This window comes from Pongo pygmaeus, chromosome 14 (genome assembly GCF_028885625.2).
Source record: "Pongo pygmaeus isolate AG05252 chromosome 14, NHGRI_mPonPyg2-v2.0_pri, whole genome shotgun sequence".
In the NCBI taxonomy this organism is placed as follows: Eukaryota; Metazoa; Chordata; class Mammalia; order Primates; family Hominidae; genus Pongo; species Pongo pygmaeus.
In genome coordinates this window covers 34,895,396-34,918,838 of record NC_072387.2, presented here as the reverse complement: position 1 = coordinate 34,918,838, position 23,443 = coordinate 34,895,396, and the positions used below count along the sequence as shown (strand labels likewise).

General features: G+C 41.9%; 1 protein-coding gene across 10 annotated transcripts in view; it reads right to left on the bottom strand.

Annotated features, from left to right (window-relative positions):
• Nucleotides 1–6,076: 6,076 nt before the first annotated feature.
• CDK8 (cyclin dependent kinase 8) overlaps nucleotides 6,077–23,443 on the bottom strand; it is a 166,909-nt gene continuing 149,542 nt past the window's right edge. For 7 of the 10 annotated variants that reach the window (XM_054446361.2, XM_054446362.2, XM_063650717.1 and 4 more), the window contains one exon: nucleotides 21,915–23,197. In XM_054446361.2, coding sequence (XP_054302336.1) covers nucleotides 23,072–23,197 — 126 coding nt within the window. In that variant the 3' untranslated portion in view covers nucleotides 21,915–23,071. Of the gene's footprint in view, nucleotides 6,858–7,046; nucleotides 7,171–21,914; nucleotides 23,198–23,443 lie in introns of those variants that run through there. The other 3 variants (XM_063650714.1, XM_063650713.1, XM_063650715.1) reach the window with 1 other exon arrangement.

Genomic DNA, 23,443 nt, shown 5'->3' with positions numbered 1-23,443 from the left:
TCTCTGGTCTATTTTGTTTCGTGTTTGCAAGCTGCAGCTCTGGAGAGGCCTGGTACTCTAATTCCTCCAGGAATCCCCACCCTCTTTCATCCACAGAGAAGTGGGTGGACCCTGTGGCCGCAAATGGACATTGCAGGACATGTCACAGTGAGTGGCAGAGATTAACATGGAACAAATCGGGAAGTGGTGTTGGAGCTAGGGAAGTGGAGGATGCTTGTGGCTGCCCTGTCACTCAGGGGATGGTGTGGGCCCTGGTCCTGCATCTGTAGAATCCCATTCAGGGAGTCTCAAAAGCTGAATCCAGCTACTCTGAGGCTTCCCAAACCCTCAGGTCAGCCTATTTCTTGAACCCTCCAGTGTTTAAGTATTAAATAGAGGGATAGCTTTAAATCAGAACATTTTCATTTTAGGAAAGGAATTATAACATGCCTTTGAATAAGGAGCTAGGTTATCATGCTTAAATTGTCATTAGGCTTGCAACACACACACTCTCCCCAACTTGCCCAACTCTCTCTCTCTCATTGCATCCCTGGAACCTAACATGATGTCTGGTGCATAGCAGGCCTCAGTGAACGAATGAAGTTTTAAGAGCTGTCCTATTAAATTGTAATCTTGCATCTGTGCCTGGAATTCTTTTTAGAGCTCTGGCCAACTCTTAGGGAAAGCGCCCCCTTAATCCACATAGCTGGGGTGCTGGCATCTCAGGACCTGATGGGCCAGGGTGGTCATCTCTCCTATGGAGACTCAATCAAGATATCTGTCTTCCTTGAGATATCTGGTGCTTCCATCTTGTTCACTGGCTGTACTTGTCCCTTAAATGAATCATCTAAGCCACTCATTAGGGAAACCAGTTCTTTATGAATCCAGGAGGAGCCTCAGGCTCTCTACCCTTGAGGGCTGGATTGCTGTGAACACCTGCACTCTCCTGGGTCTCTCTTCTCCAGGTCACATGTGCTGTGGGCACTGTCCCCTTGTGACTGTCTCCCGTGGCCAGGACAATGACAGCTGCCTGAGTCCCCCTTTGGAAGCGGTCTGAATACTTACTTGCCTGCCCATCTAATTTCCCAGGCAGGACTAAGCAAGTTCTTTAGCGAGCAGGCTGGCATGACACCAAACCCGTTCAGCACTTAAAACCATTTTCTCCCGAGCCACAGCTCAGTGGCAGCTCACCTGGCTGTGTGATTACCCTTTGGACGGCTGCTTCCTCCCTTCCCTGGGGCTGGTAAATAAATCAAGTGCTTCCTGGTGGACTAAGAAAGTGGGTTCTGTTTAAGGATAAGAGCATCATTTAGACATAATCAAGGATGCAGAAGAGACTTTGGCTTGGACTAAGACAAATCATTTCTAAACCAGTCATTGCTATCTCAATGTGGTAGAATCTCTTTCCACTACAGGACAAGGCTGGGATTGTGCAGCTCTTAAATAAATAAATGAGCTCAGAAATGAGCGTAAGAGGGCTTTGCAAACACAGAGTATTCTTGGAATGCACCACTGAGAAATAAATGTTACCTCTGTCTTGATGTAGAGTGGGAGACTTTCATAAACTCTTAGGAGCATGAAATAAACACAGAAGTTAAAAGATGAAAAAATATCACAAAAACAAAAAGGCATGTGAGTGCCTTTTTAATCATCTACTGATGATTAAAGTAATCTACTGATATGGTTTGATTTCCAAGTAGCATAAGATAAATATCAATTAAAATTTCATTAAAGAATATTTTTCTCCAGAAAAGAAGCACATTTGTAAATAATCTGTAAGCAGAGGAGGCAGTGGTGGATGAGGAATCTCATATCCAGCTTGCTGGTGCTTTTGTTGCAAACAGTCAAAAGTCAGTCAAAAATGGCTTAAAGGATAAAGACATTTACCTGCTTGTGTAACTTGAAAGTCCAGAGGTGAATCAGGCTTCCAGGGCATAGGTCCCTGTCAGGCCCCTGGCTTCTTGTGGTTTCTCTGCTCCTCCATCCTCCCTCCATCACCTTAATGGAACAAGGCAGCTTCATTCCCTCACTGTGGGGGTGAAGATGCACACTCTAGAGGCTGATGGGCCTGATTTGCATCCTGGCTCTGCTCAAAAGCTGTGCATCTTAGGCACAATGTGAACCTCTTAAGCACCGGGCTTCTCATCTGGAAAGTGGGAACAATCATAGAGTTGATGTCCTAGGATTGTTGTATTAAATGAGATGGTGAGATGGTGGCTGGTATGCAGTAGGCACTTCATAAGTGTAGGAGCTCATTCTTGGTCTTTGTGGAACTTACTGAATGGCACCCAGAGCTAGGCACCATGCTAGCTTCTGGAGATGAGAGTAATTGGAAAGACAGATGAGCAACCAGGCTGCTAGGACAGTGTGGTAGGTATCCTACCCCTGATATCCTTACTCCTACAACAGGGATTAGACTTTGGATATGTTAGATAGACACCTTATAGACAACAGAGATGTTCCTGGTGCTGTTGGGGGTGGGGGGAGATATAAGGCTGTTCCTGCCCCCAGGAGCTCCCAGAGTGTGGGTGGATATCAGCAGGAGAACGGGGATGTTGTGGCTCATGTGAGTCCCATCGCAGACCCCCTCAGAGGCTCAGGTTACCCACGCGGGTGGGGCCTGGGGCCCTAGGCGGACGCCAGCCTCAGCTCCAGAAGTTATCTGCCTGCTTCCATCTAGTGCTCCCCACTCCTCCTACTTCGTGAGGGAAAATCTGAGACCCAGAGAAGTGAAGCCATTTGCCAACTCTGTCCCAAGAGCCCAGCTCAGGCCAGAAAGCGGTTCCACGCTCCCTCCGCCAGGACACGACATTTCCCCAGACAAGGAGCTGATGGCCCAGTTTCAGTCTGACTCTAATCCACACATCATCATTTTTTCATTCAGTATCAAAAACCCTGAAAGAAACCATGGTACACAGGGAAGGCTGTCTGGCATCTTTTCAGGTTGGTTTGGGAGTTACTGGATGAGAGAGAGTGCCATGAACATCATGGTTCCGGGTGCACCTGCCCTTAAGAATTGTGGGCGGCGGGGGGAACAAGTGCAAAGGAAATAGCATTTGTGACATGAATCTTTCAAACTCCTTTTTCTTTTTAAAAATGCTTGACTTAGCACACATGAGCTTTTCTTTCCTGTAAAAATGAGTACTGAATGTGAGAGAGGAGCGGGACTGCAGGGCGGACTCAGCTCTGGTTAATGTCAGTGCAGGGCTATGGGCCCTGGCAGAGAACCGTCTGGCTGGCTTGGAGAGAAAGAAATGCCCTGGAAAGGAAAGCTGGGATGTTCTTTAAGGATAGGAATGTGTTGGGAGAAAGTCCTTTTAAGCCAGGGTATAAAGAAGTTGCTAGACCTCCCCATTGCATCAGCCTCAAAGGCAGCGAGCATTCTGATTTCCTTGGAACCAGTGCTATCATCTGCCAGCAAGAGCAGCAGCTGCCTTTGTGTCAAAAAAAAAAGAAAAGAAAAGAAAAAGAAAAAAAAAGAAACAAAGAAAAAGAAAAATGTCACTGAATTAAAGAAGGGAGTGAATATTTTTACTGTGTGGAAAGGATATTTTCAGCACATCTGGGCAAGATCTTAAACTCACCAACTGCTTCCTCTAAGATTCTCAAGCTTCCTAGGGATGTTTTATGGCATTTCTTCCAAGTTTTATCACTTTATTTCCAATTTGTATCCTTAGGGTCAGAACAAAAATGCTTTTCTGAATCATGGGAAATGATTCAAGCTGGGGACAATTTGATATTAACTGAGGACATGCAGGAGCCACAAAGAAACTTAGCACTTTCTCATAGATTCTAGAATGCAATAAAAAGTGGCAAATGGTTATTTTTTTCCCTAATTTAATAAAATGACAGAATAAGTTAAGATATTGAAGATCTGACACTCCATCAGGATTCTGAAGTACTGGGGAAATTGAATTACTCTTTCTAAATAATACAGAAGGGGAAAATGAAAGTATTAGAGTCACTATGCCTAAGAATAAATGGAGACAAGTTTAGTTTTATGAAGAAATTCAGTCCTTGAGATTTCTGGGTTTTTTCCCCCCACTTAACAGTCAATTCAACCAAAGGGAAAGGAACATTTCTTCCTAGATACTACAATGTGCCATTTAAATGGCTTTCCTGGTACGTGTGGCCTAGGAAACCCGCAATCTGTGTAGGCAAGGTGGTTGTGATAAAGATGACATTTGCCTTTGAAACATGCTGGTATGCCAAAAGAATCGGAGGCATAAATCTGAAAATGTGGAAAGAGAAATGAACATACTTACCTAGTTCAAACTTGTGTTAATGAATACCATGTTTTAATTCGTAATGTGTGTTTTCATAGCATAGAGAACTGGTAAATCCAATCTTCTAATATTTCATTCCCTGAATTAATTGCTACCTCTCAGGAAAAATACTTCCAAATATATTCAAGAGTGCTTATGGTATTACATCCTTTGCAAGAAAGTGACAGTAAAAATTACTATATATCCCTAAATACAAAGTAAATTTTTTTCTCTCATTATTATTATTCAAAATAGGGGAAATCACTGACAAGCAATATCTTATAAATGGACTGGTTATGAATAGATTACAAATTGGTTAGTTGAGGAAGACACAGTGATTTTAAAAAATAACGGTTATCAGTTTTAGCAAATAAAAACACAGGTTGCTTAGTTATTAAATTTCGGATAAACCACCTTTTTTTTTTAGTATAGGTATGTTCTGTGCAATATTTGGGACATACTTATACCAAAACATTTTTGTTGTTTATCTAAAATTCAAATTTAACCAGGCTCCCTGGATATTATCATGCAACCCTAGTCTAAACTAACCTTGAAATGCTAGTTTTGGATGAATATAGTGGTCACCTGATGGAACAGATGGTTTGAAAAAGAGAACAAGACATCGAACAGGTTTAGTATTTAGGAATTATTCTTGGGGGTGGAATACACTCAATTACAATTTGTTGGATGTATTGTGTTGGAAACAAGCCTTATTAAAATCACTTACAAGGCCGGGCGCGGTGGCTCATGCCTGTAATCCCAGCACTTTGGGAGGCCAAGGCGGGTGGATCACGAGGTCAGGAGTTCAAGATCAGCCTGGCCAAGATGGTGAAACCCCATCTCTACTAAAAATACAAAAAAAAATTAGCCAGGCATGGTGGCGGGCGCCTGTAATCCCAGCTACTCAGGAGGCTGAGGCAGAAAATTGCTCGAACCTGGGAGGCAGAGGTTGCAGTGAACCAAGATCGCGCCACTGCACTCCAGCCTGGGTGACAGAGCAAGACTCCATCTCAAAAAAAAAAAAAAAAAATTATTTACAAAGCCACACAGTAAATGTTTTGCATATGGTGACTGCCAAATGGAAAAAAAAAATGACACAACTAGCTGTTTCCTGAAACGTGAATGCACACTTGCTGCCTGGGTAAAATGTCCAGCAACATACATAGAAAGTCAAATAGTGCTGAAGCTCAAGCAACTTCGATGGCACAAAGATAATGTTTTAGATAACTCAGATTATAGCAATGACAAAATAAATTATTAAAGTTAAAGATGCATATGAGAATTTAAATAGAATCATTTCAGTGATTCAGCAAGAGTCGGAAAAGGCAATACTTTAAAATAATGTATTAGTTGATCTAGTGTGTAATTTTATATATTTGTAACTTACTTGAACACTGTAATGTAGATATTTAAGCATTCTGTCTCCAGCCCTTAAAGGAGATATATCTTTTTCTTCTTTCTTTTATCAATCTCCTCACTGGGAAAGCAAAGACTTACGTTATATACCAGACTGCTTAATGGTTTGAGCGTGTGTCCAAAAATATTCGGACAAAACATTGGGCAATTATGGACATCACGTTCATAAATTTCAGGACAATGCATTGATTGTCTTATCAGGATCAAACTCAGGTGTACCTCAATGCTAAGAAATCTGTGAGCCAGCTTCAAGTTTGCACCCATTTAACAAATTGTCACCAGCTGTAACTCCTACTGCCAGCCAAGAGGGAGTAATGGGACCTGATTTACCCTACCTCCTTAAACAATTAGAAAATTGGATAAAATATATTTAAAAATGGTTTTTCGGACACCAAACAAAAGGCAGCACAGTATTGTGATTCCTGAGAAGCAATGTGTGTTTTATTATTGCATGAGCTTACAACTTAAAAGCAGTTGGCAGGCTGCAGTGCAGAGAGGAAAATTCAAATAAAACCCAGCGGTCTTTGTGTGTTGAACAGATCAAAGCTAAGGTGGCTGGAATTTAAGAAAAGGTGTGTTGGGGAAGAGGGAGCTATGGCGGGGAAGTGGACATGGCTCTGGAAACACACAGCAGGTTCCGTCCAGCCTTTGAGTACTGATCTGTGTATGCGTGACAAGAAATTATCTGAGGTCAGAGAAAGAACCCTGAAAAAGAGTAGGCAGAACAATTCCTAGAGTTCAAACAAGGCTGAGAATAGTCCATGTTTCTACCTGTGAAGAGTTGTAGCTGGGGCATCTGCCAGAATTCTCAGAGGAATGTTTCTGTAGTAGTGGGGCTTCATTAGCCCTGGACTAAAAGTTATTCTGGACCTGACACATTATGCTTAAGAGCAAGCATCAAAAGGATACAGCTGACTCCAAGTGATTTAACAGCGTGCCATAACAAAATCCAGCACTAAACAAACATAACAAGATACAGCAACCAACACAGCAAAATTAATGATGCTCAGCATCCAATAAAAAATTACCAAGCTTACAAAGAAGAAAAATATGACTCCTAAATGGAAGAAAAATCAATCAATAAACCTGGATCCAAAAATAACAGAGATTATAGAAGTTGGAGATAAGGATGTTTGAAAAGCCATTGCTCCATATTCAGATACACCTTGGAGATATTGTGGGTTTAGTTCCAGACAACTGCAATAAAGCAAATAACACAATAAAGCCAGTCACATGAATTGCTTGGTTTCCCAATGCATATACAAGTTAGGCTTACAGGCCGAGGCAGGAGGATTGTTGGAGGCCAGGAGTCCTAGACCAGCCCAGGCAACATAGTGAGACCCCATCTCTAAGAAAAAAAAATTACCTGGGCATGGTGGCACATACCTGTAGTCCTAGATACTTAGGAGGCTGAGGTGAGAGGATTGCTTGAGCCCAGGAGTTCCAGGTTGCAGTGGGCTATGATCGCACCACTGCACTCCAGCCTGGGTAACACAGTGAGACCCCATCTCTAAAAAAAAGAAATTATGCTTACACTATACTGTAGTCTATTAAGTGTTTAATAGCATTATGCCTAAAAAAGCAATGTACCTACCTTAATTTAAAAAGACTTTATTGTTTAAAAAATGCTAACATTCATCTGAGTCTTCAGCAAGTCATAATCTTTTTGTTGGTGGAGAATCTTGCCTTGATGTTAATGGCTGCTGACTGATTGGGATGGTGGTTGCTGAAGATTGGGGTAGCTGAGGAAATTTCTTAAAATAAGACAGCAATGAAGTTCAACTCTTCCTGTCATGAAATATTTCTCTGTAGCATTCAATACTGTTTGATAATATTTTAACAAGATATCTGGGTGCGGTGGCTCACACCTGTAATTCCAGCACTTTGGGAGGCCAAGGTGGGTGGATCACTTGAGGTCAGGAGTTCGAGACCAGCCTGGCCAGCATGGTGAAACCCCATCTCTACTAAAAATACAAAAATTAGCTGGGCGTGGTGGCGGGTGCCTGTAATCCCAGCTACTTGGGAAGCTGAAGCAGAAGAATTGCTTGAACCCGGGAGGCGGAGGTTGCAGTGAGCCGAGATCACGCCACTGAACTCCAGCCTGGGTGACAGGGCGAGACTCCATCTCAAAAAAAAAAAAAATTAAAAATATTTTACCCATAGTAGAACTTCTTTCAAAATTAGACACAATCCTCTCAAACCCTGCTGCTGCATTATCAACTAAGTTTATATAATATTCTAAATACTTTGTCGTTATTTCAATAATGTTCACAGCATCTTTTTCAGGAGTAGGTTCCATGTCAAGAAACTGCTTCCTTTGCTCATTCATAAGAAGCAACTCCTCATCCATTAAAGTTTTATCATGAGATTGAAGCAATTCAGTCACATCTGCAGGGTCTACTTCTAATTCTAGTTCTCCTGCTGTTTCCACCACATCCACAGTGATTTCCTCCACTGAAGTCTTGAACCCCTCAAACTCCTTCATGAATGTTGGAATCAACTTCTTCCAAACTCCTGTTAATATTGATATTTTGACCTTCTCCTATGAATGACTAATGCTAATGACATCTTGAATGGTAAATCCTTTCCAGAAGGCTTTCAATTTATCTTTTCCAGATCCATCAAAGTAATCACTACCTATGGCACCTGCGGCCTTATGAAGTATGTTTCTTAAATAATAAGACTTGAAAGTCAAAGTTACTCCTTGATCTATGGGCCGCAGAATAAACGTTAAGTTAGCAGGCAGGGAAACAATATTCGTCTCCTGTATACCCCTATCAGGGTTGCTAGGTGACCAGGTGCATTGTCAATGAGCAGTAATATTTTGAAAGAAATCTTTTTTTTTCTGAGCAATAGGTCTCAATGGTAGGCTTAAAATATTCAGTGAGCCATGCTGAAAACACATGTGCTGTCATTGAGGCTTTGTTGTTCTATTTCCAGAGCACAGGCAGAGGAGATTTAGCAAAATTCTTAAGGACTATAGGATCTTAGGAATGGTCAATGAGCATTGGAGTCAACTTAAAGTCACCAGTGCATTAGCTCCCAGTGATAGCCTGTCTTTTGAAGCTTTCAGGCATTTGACTTCTCCATCAATGATCTTATCTAGACCTTCTGGATAACTCGCTGCAGCTTCTCAATCAGAACTTGCTGCTTGCACTGTTATGTTCTGAGGATGGCTTCTTTCCTTAAATTTCATAAACCCACCTCTGCTAGCTTCAAACTTTTCTTCTGTAGCTTCCTCACCTCTCTCAGCCTTCATAGAATTAAAGAGAGTTAGAGTCTTGCTCTGGATTAGACTTTGGCTTAGGGAATGCTGTGGCTGGTTTTATCTTCTATCCAGACCACTCAAACTTTCTCCGTATCAGCAATAAGGCAGCTGTTTTACTTTCTTATCATTTGTGTGTTCACTGGAGTGACAATTTTAATTTCCTTCAAGAGCTCTCCTTTGCATTCACAACTTGGCTAACTGTTTGGTGCAAGAGACCAAGTTGTCAGCCTATCGTGCCTTTTGATGTGCCTTCCTCAGTAAGCTTAATCATTTCTAGCTGTTGATTTAAAGTAAGAGATATGCAACTCTTCCTTTCACTCAGACACTTAGAGGCCATTGTAAAGTTATTAATTGGCCCAATTTCAAAATTGTCATATCAGAGAACAGGGAGAATAGGGAGGATAGGGAGAGAGACAAGGAAATGGCCAGCTGATGAAGCAGTCAGAACACACACAAAATTTATAGATTAAATTCATTTTTTGTTTGTTTGTTTGTTTGTTTGTTTTGAGACAGAGTCTTGCTCTGTCGCCCAGGCTGGGCCCCAAAACAATTACAATAGTAGCATCAAAGATCACTGATCACAAAGAACCATAACAGATATAATAATAATGAAGAGTGTGATGTATTATGAGAATTATCAATATGTGACACAAACTGAGCACATGCTGTTGGGAAAATGGCACTGATAGACTTGCTCCACACATGGTTGCCACAAACCTTCAATTTGTACAAAACGCAACACTGGCAAGGTGCAATAAAGCAAAGGGCAATAAACCAAAGTGTGCCTGTATTCAAGAAGGTGGAGGTAAGCACGAGCATGGGGAGAAGAGACAAGAGAGATAAAAAGAGGGAGAGGGAGATCCACAGGTAATTTGATGGCGTACAGTAGAAACTATCCGAAGTAAAACACACTGAAAAGAAATATTAAATAGAACAACAGTGAGTTGTGGGATAATATCAAGGGGTCTAAGGTACATGCAAGTGGAGTCCCACAAGAAGGAGGGGACAGAAGAACATTAGAAAAAATAACGGCCAGGTGCAGTGGCTCACGCCTGTAATCCCAGCACTTTGGGAGGCTGAGGCGGGTGGATCACCTGAGGTCGGGAATTCAAGACCAGCCTGGCCAACATGGCGAAACCCTGTCTCTACTAAAAATAGAAAAATTAGCCAGGCATGGTGGCGCACACCTGTAATCCCAGCTACTCAGGAGGCTGAGGCACAAGAATTGCTTGAACTCAGGAGGCAGAGGTTGCAATGAGTAGAAATTGTGGCCAGGAGGAGTGGCTCACGCCTGTAATCCCAGCACTTTGGGAGGCCGAGGCAGGCAGATCACGAGGTCAGGAGACGGAGACCATCCTGGCTAACACGGTGAAACACCATCTCTACTAAAAATACAAAAAAATTAGCTGGGCATGGTGGCGGGCGCCTGTAGTCCCAGCTACTTGGGAGGCTGAGGCAGGAGAATGGTGTGAACCTGGCCTGGGCGACAGAGCGAGACTCCGTCTCAAAAAAAAAAAAAAAAAAAAAGAAATCGTGCCACTGCACTCCAGCATGGGTGTTAAGAGTGAAACTCCATCTCCAAAACAACAACAACAACAACAAAAACAATAATAATAGTAATAATGATAATGGTCAAGGAGGAAGGATTGCTTGAGGCCAGGAGTTCGAGACCAGCCTGAGCAACATAGTGAGATCATGTCTCTATAAAATTAAAAAAGTTAGCCATGTGTGATAGCATGCACCTGTAGTCCCAGCTGTTTGGGAGAGTGAGGTGGGGGAATTGCTTGAGCCCAGGAGACTGAGGATGCAGTGAGCCATGATCCTGCCACTGTGCTCCAGCCTGGGTGATGGAGTCAGACCCTATTTTGAAAAAGACTTAAAAAAGAGAAATGTTAAAGGAAGTTCTTTGGACAAAAGAAAAATGAATATTAATCCTTTAGACCCCTTCATATTATCCCACAACTCACTGGTGTTCTGTTTATTTATTTTTAATGTTTATTTTCAGTGTGTTTTATAATTTCTTTCAACAATGTTTTATAGTTTTCTGTGTATAAGCCTTTCAATTCCTTGGTTAGATTTATTCTTAAGTATTTAATTCTTTTTTTTTTTGAGACAAAATCTCACTGTGTCGCCCAGGCTGGAGTGCAGTGGCACGATATCTACGCATTGCAATCTCCACCTCCTGAGTTCAAGCAATTCTCATGCCTCAGCCACCCAAGTAGCTGGGACTACAGGCACGCACCACCATACCCAGCTACCTTTTATATTTTTAGTAGAGATGGGGTTTCACCATGTTGGCCAGGCTAGTCTCCAACTCCTGGCCTCAGGTGATCCACCTGCCTCAGCCTCCCAAAGTGTTGGGATTATAGGCATGAGCCACCGCACCTGGCCCTATTTAATTCTTTTAGATGCTGATGAGATTCAACTTACTTTCCTAATTTTTTTTGGATTTTTCACTGCTGGTGTACAGAAATACAACTGATTTTTGTGTGTTGACTTTGTGAGGGCACGAGACTTTGCTGCATTTGTTTATTAGCCCTAATAGATTTCTTGCGGATTCTTTAGAATTTTCTATATACAACATCATGTCATTTGTGATTAGAGGTAGTTTCCTCTCTTCCTTTTCAATTTTTAAAATTTCTTTTTCTTGTCTATTAACTCTGACTAGAACTTCTAGCACAATGTTGAGTAGAAGTGGTGAAAGCAGGCACCCTTGTCTTGTTCTGATTTTAAGGGAAAGCTTTCAGTCTTTCACCCTTGAGTACAATATTGGATGTGTTTTTATCATGTTCAGGAATTTTATCACGTTGAGGAATTTTCCCTATAATACTAGTTTTCTGCGAGTTTTTTTTTTTAATTATGGAAAGGTATAGGATTTTGTCAAATGCCTTTTCTGCATCAATTGACTTGATCATGTGGTTTTTTCCCTTTTGTTATATTAATCTGATGTATTACATTGATAGTTTTATTTTGAGCCACCCTTAGGGTAAGGAGGCATGAATAGATGGAGCACACAGGATGTTTTGAAGGTCTGTTATTAGATGCGTAAATGTTTATAACTGCTATGTATCTTGTGGTATCAACGTTTATTAATATGTAATGTATGTATTTTTCTCTTATAATTTGTTAAAATGTGAAGTCTATTTTATCAGATATTAGTATAGCTACTCCAGCTCTCTTTTGATGGCTATTTGCATTACTGTCCTTTTCCATCCTTTTAACCTATTTGTGTCACTGGGTCTAAAGTTAGTGTCATAGACAACATATAGTTGGATTATATTTTAAAAATCCAGTCTGCCAATCCTTGTTTTTTGATTGGAGAATTTAATCCATTTGTGTTTAAAGTAATATAAGGAGGACTTCCTTCTGACATTTTGCTATTTGTTTTCTACATACCTTATGACTTTTAGCTACCTCATTTCCTGTAATACTGCCTTCTTAGGTGTTTAGTAAAAAATGATTTCTTGGACTGAAACTTTTATTCCCTTCTAATTTCCTTTTGTGTATACTCTATAGCTATTTTCTTTGTGGTCATCATGGGAATTGAATTTAACATCTTAGAGTTGTAACAATCTAATTAAGTTTATAAAAATTTAACTTTTAAGTTCACTGATTCTTCTGCTTGCTCAAATCTGTTTTTGAAACTTTCTAGTGCATATTTTATTTCAATTATCATACTTTTCAGCTTCAAGATTTCTTTTTGGTTCCCTTTTAAAATTTCTCTCTATTGATACTCTTATTTTGTTCATACATCATTTCTGCATATCTTTGTCTATGTCTTCCTTGAGTTCTTTGAATCCTTAAGACAGTTTCTGTTTTGTTTTGTTTTGGTTTGAGACGGAATCTCTCTCTGTGCCAGGCTGAAGTGCAGTGGTGTGATCTCAACTCACTGCAACCTCCTTCTCCTGGGTTCTAGTGATTCTCCTACCTCAGCCTCCCAAGTAGCTGGGACTACAGGTGTGCACCACCACGCCCAGCTAAAAGACAGTTGTTTTAAAGTCTTTGTCTAGTAAGTCTAATGTCTGAGCTTCATGTATATTTTGTGTCAACTTATTTTGTTCCTTTGAATGGGCCATAGTTTTCTATTTCTTTGTATGCTTCTTGTTTGTTTGTTCATTCTGAAAACTGGATGTTCGAATCTTATGACGTGGAAACTCTGGAAAACAGATTGTCCCTCTTACCCAGGGTTTGCTGTCTTTTGATTGTTGCATGGTGTATTTGTGCCAGGGATCAGCTTGAGGTGAAAGCTTAATGTCTTCTTATGTCTTTTCTGAGCCTGTGTCTTTCCCTAGGCATGCATACTGGCTTTCTAAATTTCCCCATATACATGCTTGTTTTCGAATGTCCAAAGACAGACAGACAAACAAACAAACAGGTATAGTCCCTTTAAATCTCCTGGAAGCTGCTTCAGCTGGGAGGAATTCATACAAAGACATCCAAACTCTTTACTTACTAATCAGTGATCAAACAGCAATCCCGTGAGAACACAGAACCCCACTATTTGAAGGACAAGGTCATTATTACCTGTCATGGCTCCAGCAAGATGTGCCAGAGATATGGGCTGCCATTCCCCAGCTGCCTGCCACCACACTGATAGCTGATATCAACTGAAATTTACCAGCTAAGCTGATCCCTGGAAGTTTCAAGTATTCAAATAAACTGAGTTCCAAAATGGTTACTTGAGACTGTTTCTGCCAGTACAATTGTTGTCCAGGTGGACAGATAGATTCCTGATAGCTTTCAATTCTGCCATCTTTCCGGCAGCACTACCCTGCAGACTGTATTATAACAAAGAGCAGGAGAGTTAATATAGCCTTGGGGTAAAAGAGAGGCTGTACTATTGTCCTTCCTATGTAAACATGTTTTTGATTTTCCTTATAGAAGGGAATAATGTGTTTGCCACATCAAAAGCCACATACAAAGTGCTAGGGGCTGTGTTGATCTGTTTTAGTAAAGATAACACATCTGGCACAGCAGCTGTAATTGGAGCTATTACTTGGTTCAGTTTACACTGTTTGCATTGGTCTACCATCCATTCTGGCCCTCTGACTTTCAAGCATGCCTCAGGTTGATAATTGGCTTACCTAGGCTTGTCATATTTTTTTTCAAGTCTTTTGAAGAAGTTAACAAAAGCCAGGCAACTCCATAGTCTTTTAAATATCATTGTTTTCATACTGCTCAAGCTTCCAGCATCTGTATCATGTTTCCCCTTCCACCTGTACCTCAACCCAAATGAACACAGGGAAAACTCTGTAACTGTGATCTCGCTTCCCACCAGCAACAAGTTCTTTATTGCTATTTTTGAGGACTCACTTCAATACAAATTTTCTTAGCCTGGATTCCACCCTCTAAGCAGAACATGAAATAAAGGATTGTATGCAGGTGGTTTACTTGCAAATGTGATCTTAGGGAGCGGTAGTATGAGATAAGGAAGAGAACAAGGAAGAAAGGAAACCAGCACAAGGATGCTTTATTCAGTTGGCCAGCCCAATGAACAATGGGTGCTCCATTCTGCCGGGACCTTCTGAAAACCCTTATGAAATGCATCTCTAAACAGTTCTGCTCCGGGAATCAAAGGAGGAAGCATCTGCCCACTGACTCCTTTAATCCATTGGTCAAGGGTAACCATATGGGCTTTATAGCTCCCTGTCATATCCTGATTGTGCATTCCTGGGTTCAAAGTTGATTCCTATGGACATTCCACACTGAATCATCAGAGAAGCTCTATGGCAGGAAGGGACATACTTGATGTGGGCCCAAAGCAAAGCACCTGCACAAACCTAGTGGAAGCCTGTGTAGGACTAGTCACTGTAGCAGTAGCTGAAGGAAAAGGGGCACTTGGAGGGGTACATGAGAGGAATCCAGTAGAACTTGGCACAGTGAAAACCTCTGATTAATGCTAAATCAGAGAAAATTGCTAGTTGTCTATTTTAGCATATTTTCTGCCAATTAAGAAACTCAACTGGCAAAACAATTACTGCATATTCGTCAAGCTGATTTTGGGGCCTACTGAATTAGCATCCATTTTAAAATCCATTAGAACTGTTGAAGTGTGCTTTTAACAGATATAGTCCGTAACAAGTAAAACACAAATTTATAAACTTTGTAGTATAAATGGAAAAACACATTTAAGAAATCACCTTACTTACTTGTCATATATAAGACAGCTCTTGTCATAAATGTCATAAATAAGACAGCTCTCTCTGGCAGCCTCCAAGCTTACTAATTTCATCTCTGACTGTTGCTGTCCAGGATACATTTTGCAATCTGGAAACTGTGGCCACTTTACCCAGTATGACCATCACAGCTTGTTACTTTCTCTGGGGCCTGGAAGCTGAGGACCTGGGTTCAAATCTGGATTTACCAGCAGCTGAGTTTGAGCAGGGAAAAGCCTCTCTGAACTTTATTTTCCTCATCTGAAAAATGGGGAAAATAATAACTGACTCAAAAAGTTTTTGTGGATAATAATATATGTAAAATGCTTGGCACAGTTACTTTGGGTTTATCTGAGATAAAGAAGTTAATTATGAAACTTTGAATAGTGATTTATAGTTTATTTTACAAAGTACCTTTCAGCATTTCTGTGACTCAGTGTGAAAGTCAGTTATGATCCTTATTATTGACAGATACTTGGAAAAGTTGAATGACTTGACTAAGGTCTTACAGTAAGTAACAGACAGGGCCAAGCCCTAGGATTCTGATTCCAAACCCAGTGTTCTTTCTGATGCTTCACACCAATCCCCACCTCCCCCAAGAAAACTTTCCCATCATGCTGTTCTCTTCCCAGAGACAGACAGTAAACAAATACCCAAACAAAAAAATACACAAGCATAAAAATGCTAGGTCGCGCATTGCTCCGAGGAAAAGTGAAGTAGGAAAAGCAGACACACTGGCTGAGGGAAGGGTGGGAAGGGAGGGTTCTCTGAGGAGGTGCCATTTGAGCAGAGCTAAATGAACTGAGCAAGCCAGACAGAATCCAGGGCGAGGGAATTCCGGGCAGAAGGCACAGCAAGCAAAAGCCTGGAGACAGGCATGCGCCTGACGTTTTGGAGGAAGAGCCAGGATGCGGTGGTAACTGGAGTGCAGTCATCGGGCAGGGGAGTGGTGGGAAACGCGAATGGGGAGAGCTGCCAAACTGGAATGTTTTAGGCAGTGCTGAGAAATTCCGACTTTATTCTAAGTGCGATGGAGACACTCTTAAGACATTTCTATGTTTTAAAAAAATTTTATCTCCTGAAATTCCTTTTTACTAGCTTTTTTTTTTTTTATGAAGACATTCTTCTAAAGGTTCATTAGTGTGTGTGGAAGACAGACTACAGAATGGCATGTGTAGGGAGGCAGGGAGGCCAGCTAGGAAGCTAGATCGTACTGAGGAAGGGTGCAGGCCAGGGAGCAGAGATTAGAAAATCTCTCCCACTTGGAAGTGGCTGGGCCAGCTGGTGAATTTGGTTCCATAGCTGAAGAAGGTGTGCAGGCTGTGGCTTCAAGCATCATGCCATCTTCAATGGCATGAGTCAAGCACCTGGAGCGTCCACAGGTTCTGGTGCCGCTGGTGAGTGGCCACCTCCCCCACATGCCGATAGACCCACAACGCAGGATACTCTCCTGCCTATTTATCTAACTCCTCTCTCACCCACGCCCTTGGAGCCACTCTCTTCTGGCACAGAGCTCCCCTTTGTTTCCACCAATACTCCACACCCATCACTGCAGCAGGTCTTTACATTGGTTGCTCTTGCGTGCAAAGCTCCTATGTGCAAATTTCATGTATTTCAAATATTTCATATTTCTGTTCGTATTTCTCATCTATGAGGTTGGTGCAAAAGTAACTGCGGTTTTGCCATTACTTTCAATGACAAAAACTGCAATTACTTTTGCACCAACTTAATATCACTTCTTTGGAAACTTCTGATTATGCTACTTAAAACGGGCCCTCAAAGACGTTGTCATTCAACTCACCTCATTTTTTACAAGGATTTTAATCAAAATGTGACATTATTGTTATTCTTATCTACTGCTTAACTGTGTATCATCTATCACTAAAATACACTCTGCATGTGTACAGGAAACGAGCCCTCGCTGTCCTCTGTTGCGGCCACAGCGCCCAGGGCAGTGCTCAGCATATTGTAGGTATGCAATAAATGGAATGAAAGAATGAATAACTTCAGTCCTTTCTAAGGCTAGGGAGTGTCCTGAAAACCTCCTATATCAATCATGGATAATGTCTGATCCCTGAAACCTCAACCTCTGGTGAATATAATGACCCAAATAATATACACAGAGCTCTCTCACCCTCATTTGATTTCCAGGTACCATTTGGATTCTCATGGCACGCCCACCCATTAGACAGGCCCTCTCTGTACTGATGATGGCATACATTAACTCACATACGGAATTCAATAAAGTGACCAAGCCAGAGCACGACACATCTTTCGGAAATTATGCCTCGATGCATGAAGTGGCCATCACTTTGTTCAGCCTCAGTAGGTATTTGTTACACAAATCTCTTGTCAATTAGAGGTTATAAGCTTGACCATAGCGTTTTTTACTCATCCTTTCACGTAGCCAAGGTATTACTAGCATGTCTTGCTGGGTGGGGTGGCTCATGCTTGTAATCCCAGCCCTTTGGAAGGCTGTGGCAGGTGTACTGCTTGATTCCAAGAGTTCGAGACCAGCCTGGGCAACACAGTGAGACCCCCATCTCTACAAAAAATAATTTTAAAAAAATCAGCTAGGCATGGTGGTTTGCACCTGTAGTCCTTGCTACTCAGGAACCTGAGGCAAGAGGATCACTCGAACCCAGAAGTTCGAGGTTACAGTAAACTACGATTGCACCATTGCAGTCCAGCCTGGGTGACGGAGCAAGACCCTGTCTCTTAATACTACTACTACTACTAACAATAATAAGCATGTCTTGTATTTTGATTGCCCTAAATTTTTATCAATGAGTCCTATTTTTGTACAATGTTAACTGTAATTATTTTATTCATAGTCTTTCAAAAAAAGTATATATTCTAACCCACTGCATGCATTTAGTTCTTTACAGCAAGTTAAAAAAGAGGGAGGCCTATGTGTTGTCATTTTCAAAGGGGGATGTATCTGGGTTTGAGAAACAAAATAGACCTCAAATATCTCTTTTTCTGCTGCAAAGACCAACTAATATTGAAATGCTCATTATTTAAGTCTGAGTAATTTTTGTGTTTCCCAAAGCTAATGAGAATCAGGAATTTGTTAAGCAATAAATCTGGATTATGGTTGGCATCATAATTTTCAAGATTTTTTGCTTTTTAGGGAAGGACACTGAAAATGGCCTCTGTGCTTGGAGGTGTGTGTGTGTGTGTGTGTGCGCGTGCGCGCATGCGTGCGTGCGTGCGTGTGTGTGACAGGGCCTCACTCTGTTGCCCAGGCTGGTGTGTGTGTGTGTGTGTGTGTGTGTGTGTGTGTGTGTGTGTGTGTTTGAGACAGGGCCTCACTCTGTTGCCCAGGCTGGTCTTGAACTCCTGGGCTCAAGTGATCCTCCCACCTCAGCTTCCCAAGGTGCTGGGATTACAGGCATGAGCCATGGTGCCTGGCCATTGGGAATTTTTTTTAAAGCTGAAAGACAAAAAAAGGTAGAAGAACATATATGTAGACAGAAATACAAACAATAGCACTGATAAATGCGGAGGAGGTCAGTATAAAGTAGGGGCTATTATCAGATTGCAAGTATTTTGGAAAATGTCAACATAACTAATTTCCATATTTAAAAAGTATTCTACCATCAATTGCTCCTGTTCTTGAACTTAGATGTGGAGATAAAACACTTTCTAGGCCAGGCATGGTGGCTTACGCCTGTAATCCCAGCACTTTGGGAGGCAGAGGCAGGTGGATCGTTTGAGGTCAGGAGTTTGAGACCAGCCTGGCCAACATGGTGAAACCCAGTCTCTACTAAAAATACAAAAATTAGCAGGGCATGGTGGTGTGCACCTGTAATACCAGCTACTCAGGAGGCTGAGGCAGGAGAACCGCTTGAGCCTGGGAGGTGGAGGTTGCAGTGAGCCGAGATCGTGCCCCTGCACTCCAGTCTGGGCAACAGAGTGAGACCCTGTCTCAACAAATAACAAAAAACAACAACAACAAAAACAAAAAACCCAACATTTAAAAAAAAATAAAGAGTTCTCTTTTGGTTGTATTCAGTTGGAGATACTATTTGACATCCAATAGAAAGTCATCCATTCATTCAGCACATACTGATGAGTGCTGCTGTAAGGCACTCTTCTTCTGGTCGCTGGGACTATTGCAAATAAATAATTCCATCCTGCAGTTTCTTTTCTAGTGGGAAAGAAAAACCAGTAAACAAGCAGACACCTCACCGATGCCCAGTGCTGTGCTGGAAAACCAAGCAGGTACAAGGGAGGGAGAATGCTGGGGTGGGAAGGCAGGCGGGCTGTGATTTTTTTATTTTTTGAGGCGGAGTCTCCCTCTGTCGCCAGGGCTGGAGTACAGTGGCACAATCTTGGCTCACTGCAACCTCCACCTCCCGGGTTCAAGCGATTCTCCTGTCTCAGCCTCCCGAGTAGCTGGGATTACAGGCATGTGCCACCATGCCTAGCTAATTTTTATATTTTTAGTAGAGACGGGGTTTCACCATGTCAGCCAGGCTGGTCTTGAACTCCTGACCTCAAGTGATCCACCCGCCTCAGCCTCCCAAATTGCTGGGATTACAGGCATGAACCACCATGCCTGGCATCAGGCTGTGATTTTTAAAGCGGAGAGGGAGAGCGTCTCTGAAGATGAGATTTGAGCAGATCCCAAAATGTCACCAAGAAGCTTGCTGGGGAGAGCACTGGAGGCAGATGCAGACAGCAGCAAGCATAAAGGCCTTAAGACCAAACGTGCTTGGCATGCTTGAGGGTCAGCAAGGAGAGTGGTGGAGTGGGAGTGCAGCCACTGGGAGGAGAGGGACAGAGGCTGGGACCAACCAGGGAAGGGAGGCCAGGACACTAAGGACTTCTGGGTACAGCAGGGGAGTGACGTGACTGAGGAGTGATGTGACCTCCATGCCCAAGGCTCACTCAGGATGCTGTGTGAAGACTAGAAGGGTGGAGGTTACTGGAACAGTCTTGGAAAGAAGGCTGTGCCTTGGTAGAGGGTGGTACAGTGCGGGTGGTGAGGACAGAGCGACTCAGGATATGTTTTCAAGGGACAGTTGGCAGGATTTGCATATGGAACAGATGTCCTGTGTGAGAGATGGTGCCAGGGCTGCTGCCTGGCCTGGACAGCCAGAAGGGGGGAGGGTGCCAACCCTCTGGGCTCAAGCGCTCCTTCTGCCTCCTCTAGCTGGTTGAGTCTGTAGGAGGCGGTGGCTGGAGGCTGGAGTCACCTTTCTGGACATGGAAAGATTCAGTCTAGATAATATGTAGGAATGAGTCAGACAGGACAGAGAGGTCTGGATTAGAAGTCTGGGAATTATCAGCCTATTAAAGTCACAAGCCTGGATGGCAGCACCCAGGGCACAAGTGTAGATCAAGAAGCCAGGTCTAAGATGGAACAGGACCCATGCTCTCAGGGAGCTTCCATTCCACTGGGAAGAAACAGAAAATCGGCAAACAGATGTCATCAGTCAGGTCTAAGTGTTATGTAGAAAAATAAAGCCAGGGGAGGGAATAGAAAATGCTGGCAGGCACGTGGATGTGGATGGTACTTATCACAGATGCAAGTAAACGCAGGAACCTGGCGCTCAGGGAGAAAGCTAGCTGGATGTACACTCAATGGTCACCTCCATGTTTAATGACAGGAGAGGAGATGGGGCAGGATCACTCAGGGAATGGGGATAGACAGAGAAACAAAAATCTGAGAACTGAGCCTTCAGGCTCTTGTACCGTTAGAGTGGAACAGTCCACTCTAGAATGGGTTTCGCTTTTGGAAATTCACATAGGAAACTCATGTCAGTAGAGTAGCCCTCCCTGAAGGGCAGAAAAATACTCCAGAGGATTCTCATATCCACTAAGCTTGAAAAACCTCAGCTTTAACGGCAGGGAGAAATATTAGAAAACAATGAGAATGGACGGGAAATAAGAAGGCACGGTAAGAGGTAAAATTTACAGAAATCAGCTCGGCGCTGTGGCTCATGCCTGTAATCCTAGCACTTTGGGAGGCCAAGGCAGGCAGATCACTTGAGGTCAGGCGTTCGAGACCAGTCTGGCCAACATGGTGAAACCCTGTCTCTACTAAAAATACAAAAATTAGCCAGGCATGCTGGCGGGCACCTGTAATCCCAGCTACTTGGGAGGCTGAGGCAGGAGAATCTCTCGAACCCGGGAGGCCGAGAATGCAGTGAGTGGATATCGCACCACTGCACTCCAGCCTGGTGACAGAGTGAGACCATCTCAAAAAAGAAAGAAAGAAAAAAAAAAAAACCCAGACCAAACTATGGAAGGCAGGGAGCTCCTGAGGGCTCAGGAGGGGAACTCATAACTAGATCCACACATCCTGAGAATGCGTTGGGGCAGGAGTACTTAAAATGGAAACATGAATTCAGCTCCTAGAAATTACCATTACTGTACTGTCACGCCTATAAGGACAGAGATTCCTCAGTTATTTTGTTTTAGAATGTTTTTATATCATTGAGTTGGGTTTTTAAGAAAAAAAGTATTTTTTCCTAATCTTCTGTATTTTCTGGAGGAGGAAAACGAATTATTAGGGATACAACAGTCAAATCCTTCTCAGTACAACACAGAATAAATTAGGAATTATTCCAGCGATTGAAGGCTCACCAATATCTTCCAATTAGATAGGTGTCTGTGTTTCATATCTTACATTATGGTACCGAGTGTAACAGGAAAAAGGATCCATATCTAAGACTCAAGTCAGTACTCCATTATGGAGACAGACACATAGATATTATTAATGAAAAGTGAAGAGATTTCTTCAGAGGCTACTTGTTAAGGCACATTTTAAAATTAAAACAAAAACCCTTTGTACATATAAAAAATTCAGCTGACTCCATGTTTTGATTTATGAAAAATAAATTTATTACATAACACCTTGTTTTTAACAATGTTCAATTATTTTTTATTCAGAATACTTGTGTCATTCATGTAAAATAGTTTGATACAGTACATTGTATGTTATAGGTTTTTTTTTCCTCAAAAATTCTAAGGCTCTCCTACTCCTTCTCCTTTGCTGAAGTAAGGGCACCCTAAACAACGTGCGAACAAGTTTTCAAAAGGAAAATTAACTGAACAAAATTTTAATAGCACTACACCAACCAGCTTTAAAATCAGGACGAAAATATTTGAATTGGATGCCGCACCTTTTTAAGGAAGTTATCATTCATGCTTTTTTCATCTTAAAGCATGCTCACAAATCAGCAACACCAACAGGAAAAATAAAACACTGTCTATGACAATCATTTTAGTTTGTTTGCTGAACCAAACAGGTTTATATCAATGACAACATATTTAATTACTATCAAATAGCAGCTTTAATACCAGTCAAGTCATAGATTGAAAATAAAAACAAACTTATAAGTTGGAAGTTAATCTTTGGGAGTTTTGAAACCTTTCTGGAAAAACTATGTGGCTTTTTGTACTTTCAAAAAAATCCAAGCAATATTCTTGGTCAGAAAACACTGATTAATGTAGAAAATCAATCAGCCCACTGATAAGACACTAAAAAGAAAGGTGTACCAAAATAATCTCATTTTGAGTCTTGGTTATTTCGTTAACATATACTGTATGTTTCAAGTACCAGTTAAACTTTGTGTCTGTGTGTGTACTATTGGTCAGATAATGTTGTTACACTGAAAAAATTCACCACATACAAAGACAAATGCTTGCCCCTAGCACATTCACAGCTTCAACTGCTACAGACTGTCACTGAAAAAAATGCATTGGTCAGTCTGAACCATGTCAAGTAAACTATGGAAGTAGCAAATCCACAACACAAACTGTGCTAGCACTATCTTTTCAAGTCTAACTCCAAAATAGGTACAACTTGGAAGCCACTACCCCAATCTGTGAAAAGTGGTGGAACTTGGCTACTGGACATTTTGAATATGTGGTTGTACAGTACATTCTCATGGCCCATACCAGGTTCCCGCGGAGAGCTGCACAGTCAGCCCTGCAGCATTCGCAACAGTGCATGGACAAGATTCCAATGCAGCTCAGTACCGATGTGTCTGATGTGAGTACTGTGGAGGCTGCTGGGAGGTAGCTGAGTATCCCATGCTGCTCTGCGGCTGTGATGTGCTTGGTCCAGGGTTGGGATAGGCAGCATGTGGATTGGAACGCTGGAAAGGAGATGAGGGAGAAGTGTGATTCAGGTGCTTCTAGGGGAAGCTCAATCCCAATATGTGACTGAAGTGTCATTATGTTTCAAGGAAGAAAGGATGTATAGGTTTTGTGCTATGTACTAACTTTCAAAGACAAAAACCCCAAATATTTTAACATCCTCTTCTCTTGAGGAAGGTCAGAAATATTGCTAGTAAATAATATTAAGCCTAGGCTTATTACCATGCTGTGCAAATACATTTTTT